The sequence below is a fragment of the Phoenix dactylifera genome, unplaced genomic scaffold, assembly GCF_009389715.1.
Source record: "Phoenix dactylifera cultivar Barhee BC4 unplaced genomic scaffold, palm_55x_up_171113_PBpolish2nd_filt_p 000026F, whole genome shotgun sequence".
Taxonomy (NCBI): Eukaryota; Viridiplantae; Streptophyta; class Magnoliopsida; order Arecales; family Arecaceae; genus Phoenix; species Phoenix dactylifera.
In genome coordinates, this window is record NW_024067667.1 from 2,253,296 (window position 1) to 2,276,021 (window position 22,726).

The window sequence follows — 22,726 nt, forward strand, 5'->3', positions numbered from 1 at the left end:
GCCGAGCCGAGCTCTCCCAGGCTCGGGCTCGGCTCGGCTCGTTGACAGCCCTACTGTTGATTCTTGTGAATATTTTGAAACTATATTATTCAAAGTAATCTAAATTGATATATTTTAATAAATCGATATCTTTTATTTTTAATTATTAAATTTTAAAATATCTCTAAAATAAAATGAAGGATATTTATTTGCTATTAAATAAGAAAAGAATATGTATAGCTATTAATAAATCGTTCTTTTAGTTATTACTCTATAATTCACATGGATCTATATTCTACACTACTTTTTAAATAGTAGAATAAAAATAAAATAGTCATAAATTATGTAACTTTGAGAATTTTTTTATAAAAGTTCAATATATGATGTAGACAAAAACTAATTAACAAAGTTTTGTAAATATCCAAAAGAATAAAATAAAGTATATATTTTATTAAATTTCTATCAGGAAGGAAAAAAGAGCTATTCAAATGTTTTAAGGTAGTACTATAATTCAATGAATAATCATTTTGTGGTTAGGAAATTTGCATTTTATTTGGTGGTTAAAGTCTGATTCAACTTTTTTTATCTATATTTTAAATTTAATTTTTAGAGCTAATTATATGAGTCTTTAAATTTAATTTTTAAATTAATTTTTAAGCTATATTCTTTGACCAGGCCATCTAACCCCAAGTGATGGCAAGGATAAATATGCAAACAAAAAAACTCAATCCAGTTCCAACTTGGGGGATAAATACATAAATGGGCAATTTTATCAGTATATATATGCAAAAATCATAAAAGAAATTATGAAATTTGAAAAAGATAGAAAATAATTGGTTTCAGATAATATTTTAATTTTAATTTTAATTTTAGAGCCGATTCTATGAAGATCAAAATGTTATCTCATAAATGTAATCTAACTTTAATGATAGTTTAATGGGACCATCTAATAGAGACTGATGCAGGGGTAAATATAAAATAACTCAATCAAACTTTCATTCAAAACACACATGCATACACAATCAAGCTTGATTTTACATAAAAATGTTAATTTCTTAGTCAAAAAAGCCAAGCATTGATATGTTTATGTCTTGTAAATAAATCCTTTTATGTTAAATATGAATATTTAACAATTTTCAGACTTACCCTGCCCAAGATATGGGCTCAGTATCATACTCAACTTTCTTTAGATGGGAGCACATCCAAAAATTGAGTCTATGCATTAGCTTAGCAATTTTTTTCATGTATTTGAGAAAATTTTAGTTCATAAAACTGCTTTCTTTTATCAATTTCTAATTCGTACAATCCAACTAACATATCCGAGTCTCGCCCAAGTAAAAAAAACTGTTACTCTTATAAATTGTTGAGATAAATCCATTCTAATTCATTTTTGTGTTCTGTTGGATCCTAGTCCGACTTTATCCACTTTCACGCATTTTGCGTTGTTGGGTCAACATGATCTACCAACGCAATGCATCAACTTCATGATTGGACCAAAACCAAATCATAATCAAAATATGATTATAATTATTGAATATTGTCCTAACTATTTAGTTTGATTTAGAAATGAATTATTTTAAAAAGAATCTTTTCTTTTTTTAGTAGAAAGGACATGCAAGGACCGTACAACAACGATAAGCCTTGCTCAAATACCTCTGTGGTTTGATTCAGTTTGGTGTCCTATTGGACCCTAGTTTGACCTAACCCACTTTCATATATTTGATATTTTACCTGTCTAGGTCAACATGGTCTACTAACACAATGCATCAAATTCATGATTGGATCAAAACCAAACTATAACCATAACTATGATTATAAGCATTAAATCTTATCCCACCTATTTAAATTTGATTTTGAAATTCTTTATTCAAAATTTTTCTAAATCTTTTGATAAAAATGGCCCATAGGTCCATACAAAAAGGTTTTGAGTCTTTTAACTCTCCTCCAAATGCCCTTACTCATACCCTAGTGAAAATACCCTAGTGAAAGCAAGATTCGAAATCCCAAGAATTCCTACCTTATAAGCTAGCACTTATCTAAAAAAATTCTTATTTCAATGAACATTCTTATTTATATTAACTTCAATGAATTTCAAGCCACCAAATCACATCATCATCATCATTATTATTATTATTAAAAATATTTGTTCGAATAATTAAGACCGGGGAAAGTCCGGTACTCCGCCGGTGCATGTTATCTCTCGGTCCTCTTCACAAGTGAGGGCCCAACAGGGAGGAAGGGGGTTCATATTCATTCTTCACTCCACTGTAAAGCCGCTGGAATTCTGGGGCTTGGAAGTATCAGAAGGGGAAGAACGCGAAGCTTTTCTGAGAAAAACCCGATCCAATGGCGAACCCCTTGGCTCAGCAAGGAAGATGGAGAGATCTCGACAAGCTTCTCGCCAGGCCCGGAAACATCGTCGGCCATGGCTTCGAGCACAGCCCCACTGTGAATCCCCCATCTCGGTGCCTTTTCCTTGTAATCCATGTTTTCTCCTTGGATTTCTCTTATTAGGGTTTGTTTCCATAGCTGAGGGAGGAGATCGGGGAGTTTGTGAGGGTGCTGGTCGTAGGGGCTGGCGGGTTGGGCTGCGAATTGCTCAAGGACCTGGCTCTGTCTGGCTTCAAGAACATCGATGTCATCGACATGGACACCATCGAGGTTTCCAACCTCAATCGGCAGTTCCTCTTTAGGTATGGAATAGCCCTTGTCTATGTCTTTTGTCTTCTCATCCAGTTAACGTTTGTTCTCACACAAACAATGTGGCATATGAGATACCCGATCGGAAACCTTACGTTCCCTAATTATGTAAACTAGGTTAAGCACTAAAGTAAGAATTTTGGGTGAAGCTGGCATTATGCATCAAAGTGTTGTAGATAGCTAAGCAACCTTTATAGCTAAGCGATCCTTCAGCTCCTCTCTCTCTCTCTCTTTCTCTCTCTCTCTCAAGAAAATGGAATGTAACATGAATTCCAATTACACACTAATTCTGATATGCTTACAAGCATCAAATCCTATTGGTTGTGGGGAACTTTAGCCAACCAGACATCAAAAATTTGAAATTAGGTTGCAGATGTGGGGAAGGCATCAAATCAGAGAACAGCGGTATTCTTGTTTACTACATATACTATTCTTACCTATACAAGCATCAATTCCAAGCAGTTGCAATGATGAGGTACCTTTCCCGAATTTTACAAGTTTACATTAGTGGTTAGGTGGTGAGTTCGCTGAAATTAGAGACATATTTGATCCCTTACGGACATGGTCAGCAGTTTAACTTGCCATCCTTCACCTATAGGGGATCTTCGGTTAGGCTTCCTTCCATTTCTTGTTTCACCTGAACATTAAAGAAAACAAAAAGTGCTATTGACTTGTGGGAGTTAATTGAAACCATTGTAGTGGTGCCTGAAGTGATTAGAAGTGAATATTATGTATAAACTCTGACATTGGAGGTAATTGTTTAAATATGAAGTGGCACTTCAATTAGAAATACATATAATGGTCTTATGGCCTAGCCAATGCAATAAGTACCGATCTAGTCACTTCTTAACATACCTTGATAAAAAAAAGAAGGTATGTACCAATGAATACCAAGTTGTTAAGTATCATAATGCAAGCCTCTTACAAACTTTTGAAGAAGTATGCGCTAGTTTCTCCATGTAAATTGTGGCTTGGAGGAAATCACAACAGTTTCCAGTATGTGGGGTGATTAGGTGGTCTTGCATGTTCTCGCAAGATTGACCTATAATTTTGCAAGGGACTAAAATTGTCAAATCTTATTTCCTTTCTGGTTGGGGAATAAGCATGAAATATAGAATCTCTAGCTTGAGATACTAGCTTTGTTTGCGTCATGCAAATTGACTGCTTAGTAACTCTAGAAAATAAGATCAATGTCCCATTAACCACTGGGGGATGATATAAATGGTTATTAATGAGGCAATGGTTGTGGTCTCATGGAGCATTATTGGTTGAAAGGATATTATCTTCATAAATATATATTGGTTGCTATTGATCTTTAAGGGGATAGCAATGTTGCAAATTATCAATTTCTGTAGGAAAAACTCATTGACATTACAAGCAATGTTGTCAAAATGCCTAGATGGTTCTAGATAGTGGCTCCTTTCGATGCCTAAGCAAAATGCCTATGTCGCTAGGTGGGTGCTTATAGTTAAACTCCAAAAGATATTAAATTTAATATAATAGACTTGTATGATTAAATTAGCACGAATATAATGACTCCAACCTCCAAATTTCTTGGTTTCTCTTGTTCAATGCCCATAATCATCTTGCCACTCATATGGAGAAGAGGATATAAAGTCAAGAGAAGGTAGCTTGATGGACAGTTGTCTTTAGGTGGATGAAAGAAGATTAAAAATGGATGGTTTTGATCTTAAAGTAGTCTTAGTGCTTTGATAAGTTTACTCCATGAATATAATCCAAACTGATGGATAGCAAATAAACTTCCTAAAATTTATGGAGAAAGGTGGCTGAAAATGTTCAATAAAATTAGAAATAGGCATTCACCTGATAACAAATGGCTAATAGATGGCCAGAGGCTCGTCTAGATCCTAAGTTAGGTGCTTGACTGGCCGTCCAACCTAGTAGCTTGGGTGTACCAAAAAAACCTAGCAGCTTGGAAAATATGAGGCACCCAGGTAGTGGGGCTGCCCAAGCGCATAGCTGGGACTGCCTAGGCACCGTTATGACAACCTTGGTCACCATACTCACTTTGATTCCATATTAGAAGCCCTTATCATTTTGCTAAATTCCAGTCAACATACTTGTATGCACTGAGTTTAACAAACTACTGGAGTGCGGAAAAATGCGCAAGATGATGGACTCTAGAGAAGGTTGTGAGCAATGCAATAGGCTTAAAGAATTGATGAAAACTGCATCATACATGCTTGATTTTTTTGGTTCAGTACCCTCTTAATGGGATCAATTTGCTGCCTGCTCATCTTGATCTAATGATCAATGCATTGGCACAGGCACTTTTGCTGGAAGCGTAGGAGAGAGTAGTGCTTTATACTACCACATATGCGCCCACACATGCATATACGGTCCCTTAGCTGCATCACATTGCCTATATATGGTCATAACACATATGGATTAAAAAGGCAGTTCACTTAGCATTGTATGGCTGCGTATATGGCTTGCTTAATCTCTATTTGGCATCACTTCTAGTTTCTAGTTTTCAGTTTTTGTTTTCAAAACGTAGAAACCAAGGGAAAAAAATGGTTTTTGGTATCCCACTTTCTATTTTCTGTTTTTTGATGTCTTTCTCAGTTTCTAGAAATTGTGGAATTCCGTTAGGGATTTGATGTCGGTATTTGACTAATTACCTTTTTTAGGGTGCTTTTATACTATTCCCATTAAAAGGTCAGCGATCCATATTTGCATGGGTGGATGGGTGGCTTTGATTATAAAAAGTTAGTTTGAAATAATATTCTAAGGGACTTTCCTTCAATTACTCGACATCCCAAAATTTCATACTCCAGTGAACTTCTCAAATACTCCAACCAAGTATGAACTCTTCCATAAACATAATTTTAAGAAGGAAAGAACAAAAGATCGAGCAGAAAGTTTAATGCTTTTTGATCTGAAGGAAAGTTAGCAGAGGCCTCCTCAAGCTCCTAGCAGCCTATTTATTTCACTACTGTAGTTTTCTTCTTCATAGCTTTTTTTTTTTTTTTCATTTTTGTTTGCTTTTTTCTTGTCACAAAAAAGGTGAAGAAGAAGAGCAACATGAGGGGGAGGGTTTTGGTTTCTTGTTTTCTTTTACTATTTTCAGGTTTGATATTATTATTTTACTATCTAATCTGCATTTTGTACTTTCATAAAAAGACAAAATGGAGAAGCAGCAGTAGAAGAAGAGTTTTTTGTTCTTAGTGATTCCATGTTTTGTCCTTAGAAATTCTGATTTTTTCTGCTTGTTAATTTATTTTTTGCAATAGCATAATTTCTTTGTTTTTTAAATTATTTTTGTTATATAAAATTAAAATTATAGAACCATGATAGTTTGATCATATTAAAAATTTATTTCTCAAGTATGAGATGCATGTCTAAATTCTAATATGAATATTTTCCCAAGTCATAATCATATATTTGCTTAATAAAATAATATAAACTTAGGGCTGTAAAGTTATATATAACGACAACTTGAAATAACTTTTATTTAGACTTGAAATTATAAAAAAATAATGACCTAAGTTGACTGTTAAAAGTAATCAATTGATTTTTTTTAATATTGGTTGCCCCCCTTTTGAAAATTTTTGGCTTTGCCACTGCTAGAAATGTTGCCAAACGCTGTCTTCATATTGTGTGATTGCATACATGGGCCTGCTTAGCATTTTGGAGCCACATATATTGTGTTGGTTTCCATCACTTTATCAGTCAAATTTTTGAGTTCCAATTCCTTTCAGATGTTTCTTGTAAGACATCGAACATGCTTAAGAGACAGTTGTTGCTATGAAGTCAAATTGGAAGGGGCATTCAAATGATCTACAATCAAATACGAAAGCATTTGCTTAAGATGAGGCTGAAATTAAGGCCGTTGCCCTTTATCTAAAGGAGGCATTACCCGATACTAAGGAGTGTTAGGAGGAAATGATATCACAAGCCAAATAATTCCTAGTCTGCACTATTGGAGTTGCATGATGCTGAATTATTGATGTCTTGAAATATATGGGATTTGATCTTGAAGCACTTAGACATTGATATAATCTACATGCTCATAAAGTCATACATATATATTTTATAACTTTTAGGCTGTATATGTTGCATATGTTTTGATATGCTGTGATGTTTTGTACTGAGACTATATTGGTAATAAGCATTGTGAAGTGTTGGTTTCCATCCCTTGATAATGATGCTTGTAAGGTGCAACACTAATTTGTCTTGAAGTGGGAGGGCTCATTTATTATGCATTAATACAATGCCTTCTATAAAATTGCTTCTTTGGATGGCAAGTACAATCGAATAAATGGCAAAGACTTGAAATGCTATTATACTTGAAGAAGAGGATGATTTTCTCCAAGCTTTCCGAGCCTATAAGTTACAAGAATTTAAAGTATTTCAAGATTTCCAAGAACTCATAATCCACATAAATTCCATCTCTTCACAATTTCGAAAGAGTAGTCCAGAGTTGGTTTGCATTTGCTATGTCAAGCAAGAATTGCCTCTACTGGATGGAGATTATGCTCCTCCATGGGCCACAATAAAATCCTTGATACTTCTTGACTCTATTGCATGACTTTTTTTTCTTTCTCTCGAGGCTCCTTAAGGTGGGCCTGTGCCTTCCCTTACAGTTTGACAACTTCAATTTTTAATTCTTCTTTAATAGTTTAATGCATGCTTTTATAACCTCTTGCAGATCATTTGAGTAAATTCATTGACGACAATCCTCTCTTGAGCATATGCAATTCTAGCCATTGACATCTCAAGAGATTTGCAACTTGAGAATTTGATTAATAAAGTATTGTTTATTTTGATGTAAGTGTTGTCACCATTGAATGCAAGCAATTCATCGTTTCCTTCTAATTGATAATTTTGAGGAAGAGAGATTGGAGTGCACCAAAGTGTCATATGAAGTTGCTTTTGTAAATCTTTGGGTTCATCTACTCTTTGATCCATGGTCTGCTATACCGGAACTGGAGCTCGGACCGGTTGTTCGACGGCACGGAACGGTACACCCCTGTACTGTTTCGTGCCGGCCTTATACTGACATAGTAGAAGAGGCGGGGGAGAGGGCAAACGGGGGAGAGGAAGAGAGAGAGAGAGAAGGAAAGAGGGAGGGAGGGAGAAGGAGGGTGGCGGAGGCCGGTGGAGGGCCGACGACCCGTGCGAAGAAGGCGGAGGAGGGCTCCGCTGCCGGGTCTCCTGTTTTGTTCGAAACAGGGGTTCAACCCTTTTTTTACTTTTGGGACTTTTAAGTGACGTCGGCAAGCGATTTGCCGACTTCACTTAAAAGTCGTGAAATAAAAAAAAGGGGCTGGACCTCTATTTCGAATGGCAAAGGGGACCTGGCCACAGAGTCCTCCGCCGGCCGGCCTCCGCCTCCCACTCTCTTTCTTTCTCTCCGTCTGCCTCCCTCCTCTGCTCGCTCTATCTTTTTCTCTCTTTTCTTCTCCTCCGTCGACGGGTTTCATTTCCGTTACCGGAACTGTCCCGGTCCGCCGCCGGTATGGCTCGGTTTGCCCCAAATTGCCTGGTTTGGAACGGTCTTGCCGACCCTACTCGATCATTTAATGATATTGTGAACATCGCACAATCTCTTAAACATGTTTTTCTAGAATCTTCAATAACTCCAAGAAGATTGAAGAATCTTTCTAAGGAGTATGGTCTTTGCTTGCACTGCACATTTTGTTTGGTTGAGTCTTGTTGGCTCGTGTTAGAACATGGATTCCTCTTGTAGATGATGGTATTAGCCTAACAATCTCCTTTGCCTATTGCCCTATTAAAACTGGCTAGAAAGTTAAGCAAGACAATGAGCAAGATGGATAATTGCCTTCTCTCCATCGGAAGTTACAGTACATTACCAAGGTCGGCATTACCATCATGGATTGTGAAAAAATGTCAAGCGTCAATAGCATCTATGGCATTTTATCACTATCGTAAACAATAACCTACCTTACAACTAAAGCAATAACTTTGGAATATCTAGCTCTAGCTCCACCTTGGAAAGAGTGTTCATTGACACCTATAGTAAAATCATATTAGGCATCGAGTTGGAATGCAACTCGAATGGAATCTGATGACTTCTGCTCCATGCTCAAATTGATGATTGTCGGTGCTCAAGGAAAGTTATCCGAGGCATGACAACTGGTAACAAATTGTTATGAACCTTATGATTTATGGCTTAGTGCAAGAACTTTCTAAGATCTACAAAAGTGTCTATCAACTTTATGACAATCAGATCAAGATGAGTAGGCTACAATTCCACTCTATCAGATGGTAGGAAACTATAAGGTTCAAGCATACAACACACTGGATGCTATCTCTATTATTGTCTTTATCAAGGAATGCGGAACCACCCCAAACTGACTGGTTCAGGCGTATTGAGCTGTACTGACGGCAGACTGGGATGATTCCAGCATAACTACGAGAAACCGGCGGAAGGGGGAGAGGGAGAAGGAAAGAGAGGAAAAGAGAGAGAGAGAGGGGGGAGGGTGGGAGAGGGAGGGAGAGAGATGGAGGGTGGCGGAGCTTGTTGGACGGTCTCCCTCTCCCTCCTTCCCCCCTTTCTCTCTTTTCCTCTCTTTCATTCTTCCTCTCCCCCGTCCTCCTTGCCGTGTCGGGCCATGCTCTGCTGGCCTTTGCTGACCTTCTCTCTCCCTTCGTTCCTTCCTCTCCCTCTCTCTCTTTTCCTCTCTCCCTTTCTCCCTCTCCCTCACCCTCTTTGTTGTTTGGAGTATGAGCTTGGTATGGAACGGCATGGGGCGTACAAAATCATGCCGCTGGCCAAGTGGTATTGGCCCTGGTACCAGCACAACGATCCTTGATCTTTATATATGTGGTCTCACTCTTGGCCTTCTTGTTTATTGCCTGGGTGCGCTCTTGACAACCATCCCAAAGTTTGCTAAAATCAGTCCCTGTAACAAACAAAAAATGAACAATAAATTGACTGCCTTATTTTGTTGTCGCAAGAGATGATCCATCATTTTCCACCATTGTGTTTGGTTGGCTTGTCATTGAGCTCTGCAACATTTTTGTGTGGTTGTACTTGCATGGATGACAAGGCAAGCTTCGTCTTTCATGCAACAATCCTATGCAACGATAGGTCCTATAAAAGGAATTGGTTTGGTGATGTATTTTCTTTCTAAAAGCAATTATCATTCATAATGGGATTCACTGTAGGTAGGATCTTTGCAACTATAAAAAACATAACCTAAATGGATCTAAGTCCTTCAAGCCTCCGCCAGAACATCTCGTGAGAATAACTATATAATAAATATGTCAAGCAATAGCAATGCTGATATGCTACAAAGATCCTTCAAAAGATTAACTTTATCTCAGTGTAACATCCTGAAGGTATGTCCTTGGCAAACGGTGTCATATAGGATGCTTGAATCCCACACATATTTGGGCAAAGTATGAGGAAATTCCATGTAGCTACTCTTTAAAGTTTTAGAGGAAGTTTATAATTTTTAAAATCATATCACCTTGACAACAAGTGTTGGAAATATGCTATAGTACATAAGAAGAGATTTATAATCTGATTCTTGCACATCATTATAATAGTCATATGCTTACCATATCTTAGGCATACCATGATACAAAAGGCAAACAACATGTACAACATGCTATGCAATCAATTTGTTTCACTTAACATCTGTGAAGGTGCAGGTTGAAGGTTGTGGAGCAGTTGCTGTAGTGAATGCAATAGTTTCAAGAATCCATTATTGGGGCAAATGGCCAATTTATATGCTTATTTATTTAATATATATCTCTACATATATAACATATCAGATGCATTGAATTCTGTACATGTACATATATGTTTTACAACTGATACCTGTAACCCTGGAAAACTCAAACATAATTATGGTGTTCAGTTTGTTTAATTGCGAAAGCTCTTGGTCACGAATTTTGAGCGCGTGCTTTAATTTGTCATCTTACGGAAATGTTAGATCTTGGAATAATAGAACTTTATTATATAAATATTTCTATTCCTTAAAAAATTAAAATAACAATTTTGTTTTAAATAGATTTCCAATTGTATTTGCAAATATTGTCTAACATCTGGTGGTGTGTACTGTAATTCATGATGCTGATGGCTTGCTAAATGTTGTTGTAATACCCGACCCTTTTGAAGATGGTATACGGAACATGGCCTGGTCCACTTGACCAATCCAGCCCAGGGATAGCAAAGCCCTTCGTTAAAAAAACTGATGCATATGCGTCGCACGTGCTGTGAAGTGGCAGAATCCCGATGGGAGCCACCTTCTTCTCTGACTCCCTTATGGGAGTTCGACTATGGGAAGACTTCCAGGGCTGAAGGAGATCCCGACTGTGCTCTATTTAAGAGCCTCTCAACCCTCCATTCACCTACCACCCAACACTGCGGACCATCATTGCCACTCTCTCTTCTTTTTCCTCTTGATAATTGATGGCCACATTCTATCTCTTCATTGGAGAAAGCCATTGGAGCATTGCCGGAACAAGGTAATGATCCCCTAAACTTCTAATTAATCCTTGTCCACACCCTTATCTCTTAAATCACGGATTTCGGTTGGCTAGTCGTCGGATTTTTGTCATGAAGGGGATGCTATGTTGGTTCCCTTATTTTTGGATTGACTTTCGATCCTATTTCTTTCTTTTCTAGTTATCTTTGCTGCTGGCACTAGTTGCTGAACCTTTTGGCCAGTCTCCCGTGCTGGTTTGTGCCCACTGCCGGAGCCCTAGCTGTCGGCGAGTGCCCACTACCATTCCTTTCGCCGGACACTCATCACTGCCACCCGCTCTCCGCCTTCCACCACTATTGCATGCTATCGCTTTCCAGCCACGGCCACCTACTAATCAGATCATCCTCTATTTCCCTAGTTGGAGGAGGCCGAAGCCCCTCTGCTCGTTAGAAAAAACAAAGAAAGAAGAGGGAAGAGAATCCTCTATTTCTCTTTCTCTATCTAAGTTCTCTCTCCTTTTTCTCTCTCTTTCTCTCTACATGATCTTTGGATCCAAAGGGGGGGTTCCTAAGCCCTTTGCTTTGAACCGGAGTTGACCACAGTGAAGGGGCCTTGAATTGCCCTGTTAATTGGGCAACGTTGCGGCACTACCCTGGCCTTTATTGAGCACCATGGGATTTAGTTCGCATTGACCTTTATCGACTTCTTGTATTTTAGTCCGATCTTGGTCAAATGAAGTTGCTCTGATCGGACCCACCCGGGCCGCCAGGCACCATCGCTTGGTTAGACCTATCCCCCCTCCACCTTTTCCTCTTACTTTTCCATCATTGTTCGGATTTTCCGTTGATATTCTCTGATTGCTGAAATTGAATCCATGTAGGGGATACTATGATCTGGTCTGTAAATTGAGAATTTTGAGAAGGATTTTTTTTTTGGATGATATGGATTTATTAGTGTACTTGTAAGGTAAGTAGTGTAATTCTTTTTCTAGATTTATCAGCAGATTATAAAATATTTATGTCATTGAATTTTGAGTCATATTGTTTATGATTTATAAACTTGAAGTGTAGTATTTAATTATTGAATCTGTCTTATTGTGGAACAATATTTGAAGCATAATCGACAATTTTGATTTCGTTGTGGATTATGATCGATTGATTTCAATACCGTATGGCATTATATATTTCGCCACTTTGGAATATGAAACGTGTTTTATGAAAAGGAGCTTTGATTTTGAGATGGATGTGGACTCTCAGTTCGAGTATCTTAAAGATCATTCTAGTGGCTAGTGAGGGTTGTATGTTGACACTTGATTAGTCCTAAAGGGTTTACGTTGTGAGAAGAGGCACGACATACTGCAAGCAGATATGTGGTCCTGAAGAACTTCACCGTAAGAAGATGCGTGACATACATAAGAAGATGCACGATATCATAGCCCTACCATAGAAAAAATGTGGTCATAGCTCTTGGCTGACGAGATGAACTTGATGCTTTGAAAAAATCTGAATTTATGAACGAAATTTGATTTTTGAGAAAGATTGAAATTGGCATGTATAATATTTTGATAGTATTGTATATCTAGTTTTGGTTTTGAACTGATGAATTCCATATGCTTATTTTTGGTAAATAACTATTTATTGTATTGCCATATTTATTTAGTGAAGATGGTCATTGCTTAGTGGGCTATCCATATTCGATATCTTACCATTTTTACAGATCCTGTGAAGTGTGAACTAAACTGGCACGTGGTTACCTTTCGGGAGAGTGATTAGAAGCACAATGTCGGTCCTTTATTTTAGATTGGAAATTCATTGAAGTTTGATGCAAGATTATTGGATACTATTGAGATTTTGTGGTACTCTAAGTTGGATTTTAATTGATTTAATTTTGGACTTAGTTAATTGACTATTTAGTTCTGCTGCTTGCTTTATGATAATGTGATAAGATGCCTTGCATGCTTGTGGGGAGAGTTCCTTAGGAGTTTGTGGTGGTTGCTGCGATCCTGGCTCGCGATCTCGTTCGAGGGCGTGACAATTGTAGTTGAAGATCTTCCATGAATAGGGCTCATTGTTGAGGCAAAATGTCAGATTCCTCTACAATCAATCACTGATACCTTGCAGTGACAATAAATGGATTGATTATTTAAAAAGAAAAAAAATGAGGTAATAATATAGGAAATTCAGTTAATGATATATAAGGAGGGGGACAAATAGAGTGAGATTAGGAAATGGAGTTGACTGCACGGACTCTAACTCCTTTTGTACTACTTCTATTTAACATATTGTTTTTCACTCCCTTATGAGATGTTAAAAAGACTTCTTACAACTAGTGGTACTGCTAAATTCAGGTACATTTTGCGACGGTCTTAAACATGGGACCAAGGTATATTTAGAAAAAAGGACTGGTTTTATGTTCCCCAAGAAACTATTGGCTGCACAGCAGATTTCACCCAAGCTTTGTTTGATAGAAGTGTAAAAACAGTTTCAGCGGTTGGTATCTAGGGTTTGATGTTTTGATAGGATATTGTAGTTGAATATCTTATGGCACTAGTCTCCCTGAAAGGAAAACATGTCAGTGGTTTCAGTTAGTTACTAGCCCTGTCAATGAAGAGGGGAAAAAAAGAAAAATAAGGGAAATATATATAATTGGAGTAGCTGTAGAACACCAGCTGTCCCTTAGAGGGGATGGATCAAGAATGAAAGGACTAATTAAAAAAAAACAGAGGAAAAAGAGAGGGAAAGTGACTAGCTGGAGAGAGCATTCAGCCAGTTCATGCAGCACCTTTTGTTATCCCACTCTAGGTTGAACTCTTAGAGGGCATACATGTTGCCATTTATGTGTGGCCTTGCATATTAAACTTGAGTAGGAGCATTCCTACAGGCCTGGTACTGTGATGAGTTAAGTAAGAATTTCGACCAATGCTTTATCGGTCATGTTAAATTTGTGGAATCATGGACCACATTCACTCTAAATAAAGTACCATGTGCAATGACGCAATGGGATTAAATCTGTTTCTGGAATCATGCGCTACATTATTCACATAAATGAAAAATGATGTTAAATCATGTAATCTCAATTGACTGTCGGATATTCCTTACGCTAAGTCAGTTAGGATGGAATGATAGCCATCTATAAACCAGTCATGTTTGTATCATGTGCCGTACACTGTCATATATCAGAAAAAGGTAAATGCATGGAAACGTGCTGTGCTTCCATTATTTGAGGTTCATGAAGTTTACTTAGAATGTATCCCTCAATGTTTTGCTTTGGTACTGCAGGCTTCAGGATGTTGGCAAGTCCAAGGCGGAGGTAGCTGCGAAGCGTGTTATGGAAAGAGTTAGTGGTGTGAATATTGTACCTCATTTTTGCAGGATTGAGGATAAGGACCTAGAATTTTACAATGATTTCAACATAATTGTCCTTGGTCTTGATTCAATTGAGGCTCGAAGCTACATTAATTCTGTTGCTTGCAGTTTTCTGGGTAAGTTGCTCTTTCTCATCCATTGTGGGCAATTAAAATGCACTTTTTCAATGATTGACTTTGAGCATTGTTTGGTGTTACTCCAAAGGATGCTCCTTACATGAAGTGCATCCTTTCGATGTTGCATTGCAAATTTTTCATTTTGTAGGCATCTATAGAAATTGTGATGCTTATTTTAAGATGATTACTGCAGTTATAGTTTGAATTAGATCCCTTGTAGTTGTACTTTATGATTGACAAACCAATTTTTAGCTTATTTTGGATAGTTCATTTGTTAGTGGGATTTTAAGGTAAACTTACAGGGTGTAATTAATGAATATTATATAGATCAAGATGTTGGACATTGGAAAGGTCACCAAGCATATTGTAAGTATCACAGACATTAGGATGTTTGCTTCGATTTGTGGTGAAGCTTGGAGGACAGATAGAGACTGGACATCAGATTAAACTTTGAAGAATACTCACAAAGTAAACATTGGAGATTGCCTGCTCATGTGAAAATATGAAGATAAATGGGATAAGCTAGAGCAACAAGATGGCCGAATATATATTTTTATACATGTGTATATGTGTGTGCGTTTCATATTTTTCCCAAATAAAGAGGAGCTAGATGAACCGGAGAGACTTGGTGAAAGAGGAATTTCATTGACTGTTGTTCCTTAATGTTCATAATATCCATAATTGTTTTGGTTCTTACAAGTTGATTGGATAAATAATGCCTATTAAAGAGCTAGACTTGCTCTTGTTTCTGAAAGTATATGATCGATAGTTATCTGGAATTTGCTAAGTAGGTTGTCAAGGAGCTCTATCTTTATTTAAGAAATTGTTATAATTTTCTTTAGACTTTTCTTACCAAATTTACTTCTGCAATTTTTTTAACTCTCAAAAAAAACATGAGAGGACATCAATTAAAGTCTTGCTCCTGAGAGAACAGATGGTTGAAGAATATCAAGATATTCTATTATTTACTGGTGTAAAAATAACAGTTTTTGTTATATTTTATTGGAGCTTGTAATTTGGATTCAAGATAAGTTGTTACAAAATATTGTATACCATTTGATGGTAAGTCTAGTTAGTGGATGTTGAGAACTAACCTACTCCCCAGGTTGTTGTGGCCATTGCACTTAGTTCTGCTTACTTGAACAAGAAATATTAACAGTTTGTGGAGTGTGGACCATTTAAAAGATCTAAGTTGTGCTAAGCTAGCTTCAAAATCCACTCTGCCTAATCAACGTGAATACTTGCTATCTGGTCCTGTAGATATGTTTCTAGGTGATTTATAATTGCATATGGCCCCTTAGTGGAGGCAGTTGGCATGTAATTCTGAACTCCCTAGAGGTTGCGAGTATTGGCGAACATGGTTGACAGCATAAGTAATTTTGTATGAGTGACTGCCAAAAGTTGATTTCTATTACTTGGTGTATTCTGGATGGAATAACTATCAGCTGTGAAATTCATTAGTTGAGTGCAGTTAATATGGAAATTAAAAAAAAAGTTCAAAATGCTGGTTTTTCATAGAAGATCTTCAATATATTTGAGGCAAACAGAAACTCTTGAAAGCTGGAGGGACATCATTACCAAGATATAAGGAAATGCCATAAAACTTATATTGCAACAGCAATGATTTGATTTGAGTGGAATACCATGTCAGTGTCACAGCTTTCCAAAATTATTCTGACAACAACTTGTTGGATGATGAGGAGGTATTGTATCTTAGGTTTTCACGGATATGCTTGTGTTGCAGAAATGATGGTCAAAGATCAGACTGCCTGAGCAGGGAGTCTTAATAATGATTCCTGTAATGAGAATCATGCAGTATGAGATATGCAGGAGCACTCCATAAAGTAGTGTGCTTTAATATGCTTTGCTTCTTACAATGACCATTTAACAGGTCTGCATATTTCTGACATATTTAAACATCAGTGCGTGCAATTGTTTCATCCTTGCTTGAGCCTAGAATCAAGGTGCAAGCCATGCTGTGTCCAAGTCGGTCTATGTTGCTCTATCAAGTTGTTCTAGTGTGCCAGCCTGTGCCATGTGTCAACATGGGCGTATAGTGGGGCACATACCTTGCTGATTGGGGACCAGCATAGTTACCAATGCCAGCTTTTAAATTCTCAGAGTTGGAGTTGATCAATTGCCAATGTTTTTGAAGACTAGTTTCATAATGACACATAGCACCAAGGACTGTTGTGCCGGTATCGGTCCTCGGACTGGTTGCCAGGCGGCACGAGTCAGTGCGGCCTCCTGCCGGGCTCGTACCGATATAGTAGAAGAGGCGAGGGCAAGGTAGGCCGAACCGGACCGAACTGCCTGGTTCGGCCCATACCGAGCTGACCTGGTGGGGAACTAGGTCGGTTCGCCTATTAAGAACGGTTCCGGCCCCGAAACAACAGGAATGGATTCCGAACTGACCAAAAAAGGCCCGAATCGGCCGGTTTCGTTCGAACTTAGTGCGACCCGGTTCGAAACAGGGCCCCCTCCTCCTTTGATTCTTTTGTTAAAAGAAGTGTTGGGAAGGCCTTTCCAACACCTTCTCTGCTTCATTTAGGCTTAAGACGCCTAAACGGCTCCCTCTTCCCTCCAATTTGTGAGATCACACTGATTCAGCGCAATTGAGGTCCTGGTATACATTCCAGTGCTCTATAACCATGTCGGATACTTCTTCTCAAACCAAACTTCTGCATACAAGTTTCAAATGCTAGCAGAATTAGTTAAACCAAAATTCTGTGATGCTCTACTCTTTGCTGGAGCTAGTCAGATTCCTTATACCACTGTGTCAGTGACAGAGCTCTGAGCTGAATCAGAGGGCCTTTGTGTTGCTGTCCTTGTTTTGCATGCCACTAAGGTTCTGCTGGAGGGTGGTTCTCTAACCATTGTTCGCTGGAAAGGGCTCTGATGTTAATGCCCAACTGGTATCTCTCTGATATTACCCACATCAGGAGCACCTCTCATTGATTTTCATGTGCTACATGCGTATTGCCAGGCCAATCAGTGTGCCAATTGGCTGGCTCACCGTGCAGCCCAGCATGGAGGTTACCACCATTGGCAGGATAATCCTCCCCTCGGGTTGGACTATGTTTTGTTGATGGATAGAATGGTATACTAGATGGTTGTACTCTTTTCCGTTAACTTCCAAAAAAAAAATAAAATCCTGTGATGCTCTAGAACCATCAAAAGTTCGTAGTTATTGGCTTCAAAATATTGTTTGTAGAGGCATGAATAAGGGAGATATTAGCTTAGTAAGTGCATTTCATTTCCTTTTGGAATCATGCACTTACACTCTATTATGCATACTTGCACGCTTAGGAGTCTCCAACAGATTTGCCCTTCTACCATATTTGATGAAAATACTCTTGTTTTTTTCAGTGAAGGATGAAAATACTCTTTAGTTCTCACATTCTTTACACTTTTAATGAAAGTCCGAATGTGCTAGGTTTCTAGGAGGCTACCATGCGAGAAGCACAAACAATTGCAGCAATGGAATGCCTCCAGATAACAGTGATTTAAGCTTCTGTTGATAATTGCTTTGGACATTTTTTGTGTTTGTTAGTTTGATGCTGGTTATCAGTTGCAGGGTTTTATACATAATACTGAAGAACACAACTACGGGCAAGTTGTGGACCCTACCTACTAAAGCTATCCATGTTATGCTACTTCATAACTAAATTAGTTTAAAAGAAACATTTCAGATTTCATCTTTTTCCTCCTTAATTTTGGTGATTTATAAGATACTCCTTTCTCCATTCTTTTTTAGTCTTTAGTAATATGTCAATATGGCATATGCATCCAGTATAGTTTCATCTCAGTGTGCTGATATAAACCATTTTAAAAGTGATCCCATCTTTCTGCCCTTTATCTGATGTAGTATATCTCATCATTTTTGGAAATCTAGAGTATGATTGTGATGACAAGCCAATACCCGAAACCGTCAAACCTATGGTAGATGGTGGAACTGAAGGTTTCAAAGGTCATGCTAGAGTAATATTGCCTGGGACTACACCTTGCTTTGAGTGCAACATTTGGCTGTTTCCTCCACAGGTGAAGTTTCCATTGTGTACCCTTGCAGAGACCCCACGAACTGCTGCCCATTGTATTGAATATGCACATTTGATCAAATGGGATGAGGTACCAATGATTTTCCATCATTTTCTCTCTTGTGATTTTGGATTGCCTCAAATTTTTCATTTTTATTAGTTAATTTTTGGTAGGTACATAATGGGAAAGCTTTTGATGCTGATGATCCTGAGCATATGCTGTGGGTCTACTCAGAGGTTTGCTTGGACGCTTTTGTTTGATTCTTTCATCTAGTTTGATTTGTATTTTGATTTTTCTTTGCCAATATCTCAAACAGGCTCTCAAGAGGGCCGAGCTATTTGGTATTGCTGGGGTTACATATTCTCTGACTCAGGTACCTTGAGCTATCTAAATTGCTTATTCAAAATTATTATTTAGTTTTATATGGTTAAGTGCTAATGCTTTGCACTTGCTAACTAGCATCCATTGTGTTGATGGAGTATCAGTTTCTCAAATAACACAATAATTTGCTTTCAATACATCTAAATAACCACATGACATGCCAAATGCCCATCAATTCATACATGTGAATATGTTTTTTTATTATGCATACTTGTACGTATTGCTTCTTGTGAACATATTAGTGCATGTATATGAATGAATATTTACATACAAACACATGCACATATACATGCTAGTAAAATGCATGTGGAGAAAAATGTGGATAGGTTTTAGGATAAAATCTTTAAGTAACTAAAATGGAATCTTCAGAATCACCCTAAACTTCAAAAATATTTAAGTAAGGTTTGACAAGATTTAGTATCAGGAAGCATATGATTATAACGACATGCCTTTGCTACAAAAAACTCTCATAACTGCACCCTTTTAAAATGAAATATTACATTCTTGGCAGTCCTCACCTATCGAAATAGAAAGAGAATTGCCTGTCATTATAGTATTGCTTTATAGCACAGATTGCAAGCTAAAGAATCTAATAAGAAAACAATTCTGTTGGGGTTCATAGTTGGAAAATGGTCCCCTAGGGCCTCTTTGGTTGTGGGATATCCCTGGAATAGGGGTGGTTTATCCGGCAACCCCACCAAACGGCTTTACTTTTTTGGAAATAAGATTAGGCTGGTCAATGCCAGATCTCCTTATCTTGGGTTAAAATTTTGCTTGGGGGAGGTGAAATAATTTGAACCTAGTAAAGGGTAATAGTTATTGCTTCTCTCTTTTAACTTTTCTCCACCTTTTTCCACTTTTTTCAGTTATCCCTACCAATTCTGAACCAAATAGCAATTTATTTTTAACCCAGGGATAAAGGAATCATGGAGGGACGGCTCAGGTTACAGACAGCTAACCCCAAGTTCTCTACTCTGCAGCCAAATGCAGCCTCAAGATCTATGTCAAGAACCCCATAGCAAAAATGATTATAAACTCAACTAAATTGTAGTCTCGCTTTGATTGTTGTTTGCAGGTTGGGATGATGTGGGTCAACTAGATTTAGTATTGAACCCAAATGTAATCGGTTTTAGAATTTCGACCTGATGAATAAAACAATCGATACCTGGGGCATAAGTTTAGAATCTAGATGGGTTTCATGGTTTCTCAAATATGGGTCTAGCAAAAATAAACTTGGCAAGTTTGCCCCAACCAGGTCACATCAAGCTATATTAGTTCAAAAACTTCGCTAGTGCTCTAAACTTGATCCTGTTTAGACATGACCTCAGTCTGATTAAATTTCAAATATGATTGAAGTTCTATATCTATGTATTTTTACGTCTATGGTGAAAACACTGCTTATCTTTATCCCATCTAGTTTTGAATCAAGAATTCATCCACCTTATTGGTTTGCAAATGCATGTCTTTCATGGTTATACCAGTTGGTACACGAGTGAGTTTTATACACTTGGGTTCAATCCAAAGTCCAAAGCTCAAATACGGCATAATTTGAATTTGACTTTGATTATAACTCAAGTATGAATTCTAACCTAAAGGACTTTATTTATCCATATAAAATCTGCACATGCAAAATGCACAACAGAACTCATATTATCCAACATAAAATAATCCAAAAAATAATCTATCAAGTTTCCTTTTAATGAATGTTGCAACCCATCAAGTTCTTGAGTTCTCACTTCCTAAATGAGAATGTGTGGATGGAAACAACCTTAACTATTTAGTTTAGAGTTTAGACATTCAGCTCTTGGTTGGCATGGGCTTTAGTCACCCTGAGGCATTTTGCCATGTATTAGCGCATCCAAAATTTTTTCCATTGCCTATTCAAATGACCTTCATAACTGACATAGTTTTAGCACAAAATGTAACTTAAAGCAAGACAATACACAATGTTTTAAGGATATCCAAGATCATGAATGGCGGGATTATAAACATGTTGACTATTAGTAGAAAATATGATGGTAGACGCCAAGGTTTTAAGTTGCAGCCAAAACCATTCCATTTTGGCTGAAATTAAACCGAAACTGATACCTAGATTTGGTGGGTTGGGTCAGTTTCAGCCCAAACTGGCTAGTTTCTGTCTAGTTTGGCCAAAACTGATCGAAACAACTGATAGATGCTTTTTAATATTATTTTTTGGAGTTTATAATATTTAGATTCATTTTTTTATTAGAACTGCATAATCTATAAAATATCATTTGTTCATTTTTGGTTCTTGTTGTTGAGTTAAAAGTGGAGCTAGATATTAAGCTGAAGCCTTGATGGACCAAGGTCGAAAGAAAAAACCCTTATTATGGTATGCTATAGAGAGTAAATACTAACTTGAACAATTAAATACAATGCAGTTAAAAATAGTAGCACCTTTTTATATGAAATATACGCAACGCTCCTCAAATATATGAGAAAAATTATCCAAGATTCAGTATATTGATGACTTCCACTAAATATGAAATTTATGGATTTTTAAACAACTGCTATTCAATAAGTATTTTTTACATGCATGCATAGACACACACACACACACACATATATTCACCATACAAAATATTTAGCGTACCTAATTTAACCTCACATGCAATGCTAACTTCAACCTTAAATTGTAGAAACTACAAAGGACCTATATAACACAAATAGTTAAAATGTTGTATAGGAACTTTTATTGGCTTCTTTTATTTTTCTTGTATTTTGATTTTTCAATTTTTTTCTTGATTTTTTGATTGAAACTTTGAAACTTGGAGTGAAACTTATGAAACTGCCAAAACAACTGAAACCAAAAGTCTATTCCAAGAAAGCGAAACAGAAAATCGAGTTTTAAAACCTTGATAGATACTAGACTCAAGCGAATCATACAAATGTTTTCAACAAAGGTAGAATGCATAAACCTCTTTTGTGTTAGGCTAGTCTGCTAGGAGGCTTTGACTTTCTCAATGAAGTGGGGCATGAGATTAAGAGAGCTTTGCATCATGTTAGACTGGGACTCGGAAGTCTGGGGGTAGGATAGTGTTGAGCACATAGTTGTGCAGCCAATAAAAATGCAAATGTGATGGGTGTTATAGTTATTCAGCCTTCTGCCATGTGCCTCAGTCTTGGTAATTTCCAACAAAAGAACTTCTATGATTCTAGTGGATCTACTCTCCTTAAATCAGGAGGTTTCATCTTTCTAAAACAACTTGAGAGTTCTATCTCGGGTGGATTATGTCAAATTTTGCATGTGAAATGAGATTGGGATCCACATATGAGAGGCTTGGCATGGGATATACACAGCAGTGGGGTGTGAGAGCAAGACGTGGGAGTTTCCATGTGAGATAGTCTAGACATCAGGTCCAAATTTCAGTCATCATGGGTTTCGAAATATGTTTCAAAGGTTTATTTTATGATGTCTAGGATGTTCTTGTCTAAAATCCAAGCACAATGAAGGCCTCAATGGAAATTATTCATGCTTGTGGTGTTTGTGCATACATGCTCATGCTTGTTTATCCCCTAGTCTAAGGTCTTGAATTATTCATTTGCAGTCTTATTTTCTTCCTTTTAAGGTTCGTTTGGTATTCTTGGATGGGATTCAGTTGTCCAACTCATGCAGTCTCCTGATTAAATATTTCCTTTGTTCTTTTACCAAGACATTTCATTTTTTCTACTATTTTGATTATTGGTGACTTGGGTATTGACT

General features: G+C 37.4%; 1 protein-coding gene across 1 annotated transcript in view; it reads left to right on the top strand.

Moving 5' to 3' along the window:
- The first annotated feature begins 2,198 nt into the window (after positions 1-2,198).
- LOC103712331 (NEDD8-activating enzyme E1 catalytic subunit) overlaps positions 2,199-22,726 on the top strand; it is a 40,253-nt gene continuing 19,725 nt past the window's right edge. The window contains exons 1-6 of the mRNA XM_039115890.1: positions 2,199-2,427; positions 2,509-2,672; positions 14,381-14,583; positions 18,479-18,711; positions 18,795-18,857; positions 18,938-18,994. Coding sequence (XP_038971818.1) covers positions 2,326-2,427; positions 2,509-2,672; positions 14,381-14,583; positions 18,479-18,711; positions 18,795-18,857; positions 18,938-18,994 — 822 coding nt within the window. The 5' untranslated portion in view covers positions 2,199-2,325. The remainder of the gene's footprint in view (positions 2,428-2,508; positions 2,673-14,380; positions 14,584-18,478; positions 18,712-18,794; positions 18,858-18,937; positions 18,995-22,726) is intronic.